Raw genomic sequence first — 8,754 nt, 5'->3', positions numbered from 1 at the left:
TCTACGGTAATTGAAATGACTTTTATCTTTTGATGTTGAAGAGTTGATCTCTCATCCATATAGTTTTTGTACTAATATATATATATATATATATCTTTAAGAGTATAAGAAAATACTTTTCTTAAACCAAATTTGAAGTTTTATATGAAAACTCACCCAACGGTCAAAGTTGCAACAATTTTTTGAATTTAAATTTAAAAGGTCTATATTTGTGTTAATTGGGATACATTGATTTGATGCAACCGTAAGTTTAGAGTAAATATTGAGTTTAAATATTACTTTACTTTTTATACTTTTGATTTTGGTTCATTTTGGTTATTATATTTTCAAAATATTTATTTTGGTCTCTATACTTTAAAAATGTTCATTTTAGTCATTGCATTTTAAATTTGATTTATTTTGATCCTTATATTATTAAAGAGTGATCATTTTGGGTCTTACATTTTCATTTTTTATGGAAAAAAAATAGCCACTTTTCGAAGTTTAAAATCTGACCTGAACAAAAGTTAAGAGTACAAGACCAAAATGCACATTTTTCAAGTAAGTATATGACTCGTTTAATAACATTCTCGTTTCCCACTTATTGTTTATTGTTTCTTGTTTCTTGTTTTCTATTTTTTAAGAACTAGAACCAGTGTGTTTAGTAACTATTTTTGTTTCTTGTTTGTTGAAAAAAAGAAATAAAAACAAAAATTTGTCTGATAATTATTTCTTTTTTTATTTTTTTTTATTTTTTTTCCTTTACGTTTTCTCATATTTTATAGTTTAAATATAATTTAATTATGTAAAATAAAAAATATTAAAAAAATAATTATAAGCATAATTTACAATATCAAATACAAATCTCAATGAAAAATTAATAACGATATTGCAACTGTTTCAATCATTCATATGTTGCTAAAATTCAATTTGTAATGTTATTTATCATCAAATCATTTGTCTTATATGTTGTTGACTCAAATCTAACTCAATTTTATTATTATGTAAATATCATGGTTGTAAAATATTAAAGTAAACTAAATGAATGTCTTATCATAAATTTTAAAATTCTAACGGTTTCGAATGTAATAAAAATAAAAATATATATATTTATCAGCATGTATATTACAAAATTTAAAATATTAAAATTTAAAAATATTTAAAAATTAAAAATGGAAAATCAAAGTAATATATAATGTTAAAGTTTGAAATTTCAAAATTCAAAATCAAATTAGCATATAAATATAAAAAACAATAATAAATATAAATAAAAGAAAGAAAAGAAATAAAAATGATAATATAGAAAAGAAAGTAGCATAAAAAATAAAATAAAATAAAATATGAAGAAATGCTATAAATATATATATATGTATATATATATATATATGTATATATATATATATAATAGAAATGCTGTTTAGATGCTTTTAAATGTCCCATTTTAATTCATATATTTACAAAAAAAATCTCAATTTTATTTTTTAATATTTTTTTAATCAAAATTGATTAAACAATAATAACAATAATTTTCACATGAGAAAATACCATCTGTAAATATTTTTTAAAATTTATAGTGGAAAAACTATGGATAATAAATAGTTTATTCAATAAACTAATAATAGATGTTAAATATAAAATTTATTAAAAATATGAAATTAAGATCAAGTATTTAAAAGTACCGAAATTAAAATTATTGTCTCAAAAGTGTATATATTTAATAAAAAAGAATAGAGAAAGATATGGATATTAATAACAAATGATGTGTTGATATGAACTATGACTAACTAACATGGAGTCTATGGAAGACACACGCCCACGCTCCCATGGCGGCAAAAATGACTGGTCAAAGATTGGTCCACGCTGTCACTCCTTTCGACGGTTCACATCTCTCCACGTCATCACTAAGCCACGTAGAGGCTTAGTGATCCACGGCATCAAAACCCTTCTAAACCTCTCATAATTATTCTTTTAAATCAAAACCAAGTTTTCCCCTAATTAATTAATATATATATATACATCCCTAATATATATATATCTTTTAAAAGAGTAATAATGATGGGTATTTTTTTAATTTTTTTTTTGTTTGAATGGTATCAATTTAGGCTTGGTTTGAAATTGTTATAGCTTTTGAAATAATCGCTCACAATTGTACTTCTAAAAAAAGCCGTTGTTAAATGGAGTAAATTGGAGTTTGGTGAATTTTAGCTTAAATTTGAAAAAGTAGGTTATAGTGTTTGATAAATAAATACAAAAATATCTTATTTTAGATATAATAACGAAAATAGACTTGTAAATAACTTTTTCATTTCTTTATAATTTAAAATTTTTAAAAAGATATAATATGGTATACTTTTTGATACATTCAACTCATAAAAATTAGAAAGATTTTATTAGGTGAGAAATAGATAGATATATAAAATAAATTCTATTTTTAAAGTATAAAATTGAAAAGTATATTAAAACTCTATCTGATTCATCTAAAAATGAGTGTGATATGTTTTTAAAAGTGATTCTCGTAGATTTAATTTAAATCTATATTTATCAATCACATCGTATGGTTAAGATTTTTTTATAATTACTTTTATTCCTCCTAAAAGCATTATCAAATGCATGCTTCATTCCTTTTACCATTTTTGAGTAATATATATATATATATATGGATGTTAACATAAATGACATAATACTTTTGGTGAGTTGGCACAACTTCAAAGAAGAAGTTAGGCTATGTAAGAGAGAACTATTTCCAATTTCTCCAACAAAAATATAAAATGTTAGCCTGATTTTTGTTCCTCGAAATATATATATATATATATAGAAAATTCCTTAAAAATATATGTTTGAAGGTTGAAAGACAAATGAAAAAAAAACAAAACAAAAAACAAAACTTTAATAGAGTAGATAAGAGGAAAGTTTTAAAATCTATGGTTGCTTTCGTCAAAATCTCTTTAATAATCGATATTTTTTTCTAAAATTACAAATGAAATATAAAAGATATTTTCGGTAAAAATTTTCATCATTATCTCTATTTCTATTATTATTTCTAGGTATTTGAGATTTCTATGTAATCAAAGCTTAAAATGTTGAGATCTCAATTTAACAAAAAGTTCCGAAAAAATTTAAAAATATAGATAAGGGGTCAAATTAATTATAATTTTCTCCAGCTTTTTGAGAAATATATAGTAAATTAATCACAATTCACAAACAATTAAAATAAATTAAATAAAAAAATTATCAATTATCAATTATTATTATTATTGTCCTAAAAAAAGATTATAAAATCATATTGGTTAATTTTATAGTGATGCATATCGCAACGCAAAAGCTGAAGCTTTTCCCTCTTCCTTTCTCCTTCTGATAGGTTTCTCTCTTTCTTGGAGGCAACAATGGCGACCGGAATCCTGAGGCGGGCAATATCTAGGGTTTCTGCAACTTCACCTTCAAGATTCGTTCGAATTCGAGCTCATGCTTCCGAAGCTGAAGCCCAGCAAGTTGAACAAAAAGCCGCCGCCTCATCGAACCTAAAGACATTCGCAATCTACCGATGGAACCCCAATAGTCCTTCCAAACCAGAGCTTCAGGAGTATAAGATCGATCTCAAAGAGTGTGGCCCCATGGTGCTCGATGCGCTAATCAAAATCAAGAACGAGATCGACCCGTCTCTGACCTTCCGCCGCTCGTGCCGAGAGGGGATCTGCGGTTCCTGTGCGATGAACATCGATGGATGTAATGGATTGGCTTGCTTGACCAAGATTTCCTCTGGAGCTTCTTCCATGATTACGCCGCTGCCTCATATGTTCGTGATCAAGGATCTGGTGGTGGATATGACTAATTTCTATAACCAATATAAGAGTATTGAGCCGTGGTTGAAGAGGAAGAGCGAGCCGCCTGTGCCCGGGAAGGAGATTCTTCAGAGTAAGAAAGATAGGGCGAAGTTGGATGGTATGTATGAGTGTATATTGTGTGCTTGCTGTAGTACATCGTGCCCCAGCTATTGGTGGAACCCGGAGTCTTATCTTGGACCAGCCGCTTTGCTCCATGCCAATAGGTAATTCGTTCACTTTCATTGTGTTGGTTATTCTATACTTCTCTGCTTGTTAGAAATGAACAGAAAACAGGGACTTTTCCAGAGGAATTAAGAAGCTACTTGTGAAGGTCGTAAGATTCAAAGGCGTGTTTCTTTAGTTTCATTTCTGGCGGATTAAAAGTAGGCAGCAATAATTTAGTTATTTGGGTAGTCTATTTGAGGGGCTTAAGGTGCGTTTTAAGGAGCTAGAAAGCAGTGTGGCTCAAGTGAAATGGAATATAAATAAAAAGCATTAAGATTAGTACGCTGACTTATCCTGCATATGAATAATATAAGATTTACAGTGTATAATAACTAGTATTTCTATAAAATTAGAGAAGGGAAACTGTTGATTATGGTCTTCTAGTGAAGAATTAGAAGTGAAAGAAGAGCTGAAAACGAATGAAGAGACTTATGAAAAGAAGGGAAATTCTGTTCATGGAAATGAGAGGAAGAACGGGTATCAGGGTATCAGAAAGAATTGAAGAAACTGGAGAACTTTTGAGGTATGCAAAGCGTGTGTTCATCATCTGCCATTGGTGGGCCTGGAGATTGGGCACAGCATAGGCCTAGGTGTGTATAGTGGGCCTGAAGATTGGGCACAGCATAGGCCTAGGTGTGTATAGTGGCCCTGGAGATTGGGAACAGTATAGGCCTAGGTGTGTATAGGTCGAGAAGTTTTAATGCGGTCCTACAATAAGCATATTTGTACACCTCTTGCGGTGCTAACATTCAGTAGTCTCTTATTTCACACAACTCTTACCTCGTCATGCATATAGTCAGGTTGTCTTTTCAGTTCTTAGAACTTAGAAGGTCATTTCCTTCTTCCGTGGGGAAATTGGCACTTGCATGTTAGTACTTTTATGAATCGATCGATTGCCTATTGTATAGAGAATCAAGTAATTTAATTTTGTTGTTTATCTTTGTTCAACAAAGTTTTGATATGCCTTAACCATCATGGGTTGGCCTAGTGGTATAAAGGAAAAGGTCAAGGATTCAATCTATGGTGGCCATCTACCTAGAAATTAATTTCCTACAAGTTTCTTTGACACTCAAATGTTGTAAGGTTAGTCGAGGTGTGCGTAAGCTGACTTGGACACTCACGGATATAAGAAAAAAAAGTCTTGATATGCCTTGGAAGATTTGATTTGAAACTCATTTGTTTGCTTTAGTTTTCTTAGTGAGTTTCAACCTCAGTCGTTACTTTTTAATAGTTCACCAAGTTAAGTGAGTGGGCGGGATAATCTGTCTGGAACATTTTTGCTGATATTGCATAAAAGAGTTTTTGGTCCACAAAATTTACTCAAGAATATTATAGTCAACTTGATTGGTGATGTCTGGAAGCCAAATCGGGCATGCTATGCTTCGTACAACTATATTAACCTCTTATAAATAACAGGAGAGGGTTGTACTTATTCTTTGTGCTATTGATTTGTTGTATGTGAATTTAGAAGCAATAACTACTATGGGCTAACTCATGTAAAATAATAAGGGGAACAAAGGTAATGAGTTCAAACGATGATGTTTACTTAGGATTTGTATCATATGAGTTTCTTTGGCAACCCAATGTAGTAAGTTCTGGCAATTGCTCATGAGAATGAGTTGTGAACAAGCTTACCTAAACACTCACAAATGTTTTTAGAAAAATGGAAAATAGAAGACAAGCTTTTAAGTGATGATCAATAATGAAGTTTTACATCTACCTAAAGAATCTTTGTATTTAATCCTGCGTTCATAATTATCGTTATTTATTAATATTATTATTTTATTTGAAGTAGGCTTCATAAGTTCATGTTATATTGTATCTTATGTATTTCATGATTTTCTTGTTCCTTTCTTTCACCTCACAATGTCCTATTTGTCACCATGTCACCATGAATTGCAAGAAGATTGACACGGATAATATTAAATAGATGTAAAAAATCATTCTAATTGACATTATTGGTTATTTTCATTTTTCAGTTTTATCAAAGACACGATTTTTCAATTACGAAATGGTCCCTTTAATCCCATTTGTTCATTCACAGGTGGATAAGCGATAGCCGTGATGAATATACCAAGGAACGACTTGAGGCAATAAATGATGAATTCAAGCTCTATCGTTGTCATACCATTCTGAACTGTGCCCGTGCCTGTCCCAAGGGTTTGAACCCCGGAAAACAGATCCAAAATATCAAACACCTTCAGCTCGTGGTTTGAGCCTAAGTTTCTAGGTACAACGAAGCACAATAATGTTCTTTTCATTTGGTTATCGGATATATTTTAAGGACTGATGAACGATGTGATTTTGATCTAATAACTTGTGGATCATTTACTTTCCACCCATTCTGTACTTATAATTCGGGTTTTAAGTATTTATCTGTCCCCAAATAAATATTATTAGAAACCTCTTGGCTTCATCTTGAGTTGCTGAACCATGGTCATCCTTTATTCATCGTATATGATTAAAAATGGCTAGTCCGAAAATCAAATATATATGTTGGTGTTTATTTGTTATATCGTTACAGGGGAGAGAGGTTCTACTGGGAGAACATGGACCCAGGTTTCGTTTCCATTTCCCATTTCTTTCGATGACTTTATCTGTCGAGGCTGTTCTGAATCTACCTTGGGCAGGTTTTCAAATTATTTGTCAGAAATAAACGATAAACAAACAAGAACATGAAGAAGGTAGACAAACAATTCCGAAGGGCATGCAGTTTTCTTGTGAGTTATAGAATACTAACCTCATGTGATTCTTATGACACTTTACATCTCTGTTGAAACTAAACAAATGATTGTAAATACACTGTAGAACTGAAAAGTATTATGACAGCAGATGTGGGATGATAATTACAATATTCATTAATGTGCCATAAAAGATTGTTTTCTCATATAGTTAAACAAGGCCATGGAACCTATATAATGTGTGGCTTTTGCTGAAGAAACATCACCAACTGAGCAGCTAATCCTTTATCAAACTCTCGATAGGCAATTTTTGTTAAGTTATTACACTATGAAGTCATCGTCAATGCTTCCCTTTCTAGTTTTGGTGATCTTTGTGTTGATGGAGGTCAGTTCCAGAGTTCATGCAGGGACTCGACTATTGTTCCTTGTAAATACACACGACTTCGAATCATCTCAGTTTGTTACTGTAACAGGTATGCAAGCACGAGTGTTGATACTTGCTATCGACGAGCATTTGTTAATATTTTGTTCGGTATTTTCATAAATCAAAGCGTATTAGTGTGGTATACAAAGGGAGGGTTTAAGTTTCGTTATAGGTTCATAAACTTCTATATAAATTTTCAAAACGTTTATTGAAGTTCTTGAACTTTTAAAAGGTAATCTTTTAGTTTCTAAATGGTTTTTGGTGGAGTTGATATTAGGTCAACTAACTAAATGATAACGTGATAGTTAACATATTTTATTTCTTTTAATGGGTTGGAGGGTTTTTTTTTTCTTTTCCTTTTCTTAAGGATTATATGTTTTATTTTTTTCATACTTGGAGTGAATTAGAAACCAAATTTGAATTTAGGACTAATTAGAAATTAAATTAAAATATAAACTTAATATGATATGATACTTTTAAAATCTTGATGATCAAATAAAAACTAAATTAAAAAATAAATGGTCTCAAGATTTTTGTGCCAAGCTTAATTTAATTGACATAAAATTTGTACTATCAACTTCAAAATTGGTGTTTCATTCTTCTACCCCACTTGTAAAAAAATAAATAAGTGTATCTCTCTCTTTCCATTTTATTTATAAACTCTTAAATTGTCTACAATTTAGAATGACAGACTTGTACCATATTCAGACTAGATAGGCTGACATATTGGAACATGATTTCAAGTATGTTTTTTCCCCTCTTTTTAGTATGCCTATTTTAAAAGTTCACACACGAATATATATTTTGTAAAAGTTCAGAGATTAAAAAATATCATTTTGGAAGTTCTAAGACCAAACTAAAACAACCAAAGGTTTTTAGATCAAATTGATTTATACACTACTTTTGTTATCAGTTATTTTTTCACCTAATATCTAGATGGCCACAAAGCGGGGTGAAGACGAGGATGACTCCCACGACTCCCCATCTTCACGAAATTTTGCATTTAATTTTGCACTAATTGGAGCGAAAATTTCCCGTAAAAAATTGGTAGGTGTGTAGAATTATTTACCATTTATTTTTTATAGAAAAATTCAATAAATTCATTTTCTAATAATTTTTTTCAATTAAGTAGTTAGTTTCCATTATGAATCTTAATTTAAATGGTTACTTTCTTATGAATCTTCTAAATGGTTAATTCCTCATGAAAAATTCTTAAACCTCTTAAATGAAATAAAATAAAGCTTTATAATAAATTATTTAAGTATCTATACACAGGAGTTTCAAAATGATTCAAATATATCAAATTATTTATAGGATATCATTATATATTCATAAGAATTAAATTGATTCAAAATATACATATCTTTGTATGTATGAGTGTATATATATATATCTTTTTAAAAAATAATTATGAAGATAAGAAATGTATTTCTCATCGGGTCTCCATTTAGCTCACAATTTTTTTTCCACTCTCTCCCACTCCCTGTCTAAATGGATACTTCCCACCCCATTAGAGGCGGATCCCCGACCTCGTGAAATGGATGAACATCTTAAATAATATCTAGTTATGCAAAACTCGCTAGCGTTAAGATATGTGACACCAATGTCCATGTCTGCACTTGGT

General features: G+C 30.1%; 1 protein-coding gene and 1 long non-coding RNA gene across 2 annotated transcripts; both read left to right on the top strand.

Annotated features, from left to right (window-relative positions):
- Nucleotides 1-3,178: 3,178 nt before the first annotated feature.
- On the top strand, nucleotides 3,179-6,441 carry SDH2-2 (succinate dehydrogenase 2-2). The gene is made up of 2 exons (XM_039042494.2): nucleotides 3,179-4,024; nucleotides 6,070-6,441. The coding sequence occupies exons 1-2, from the start codon at nucleotides 3,363-3,365 to the stop codon at nucleotides 6,239-6,241; spliced, it is 834 nt and encodes a 277-aa protein (XP_038898422.1). The 5' UTR covers nucleotides 3,179-3,362; the 3' UTR covers nucleotides 6,242-6,441.
- A 5-nt stretch (nucleotides 6,442-6,446) lies between these two features.
- Nucleotides 6,447-6,899, top strand: LOC150038513 (uncharacterized). The gene is made up of 2 exons (XR_016531293.1): nucleotides 6,447-6,584; nucleotides 6,656-6,899. It is a non-coding gene; the product is annotated as an uncharacterized LOC150038513 (long non-coding RNA).
- The last annotated feature ends 1,855 nt before the right edge of the window (nucleotides 6,900-8,754 follow it).

The sequence above is a fragment of the Benincasa hispida genome, chromosome 1, assembly GCF_027475165.1.
Source record: "Benincasa hispida cultivar pf3 chromosome 1, pf3_genome.v1.1, whole genome shotgun sequence".
NCBI lineage: Eukaryota > Viridiplantae > Streptophyta > Magnoliopsida > Cucurbitales > Cucurbitaceae > Benincasa > Benincasa hispida.
This window is presented reverse-complemented; position numbering and strand designations above follow the sequence as displayed.

What these genes read in the sequence shown, in the direction of transcription:
- SDH2-2 (XM_039042494.2), top strand. Translation starts at nt 3,363, where the DNA reads ATGGCGACCGGAATCCTGAGGCGGGCAATATCTAGGGTTTCTGCAACT. An exon ending in GCTTTGCTCCATGCCAATAG is followed by an intron (nt 4,025 to 6,069) that starts GTAATTCGTTCA and finishes GTTCATTCACAG; the next exon opens with GTGGATAAGCGATAGCCGTG.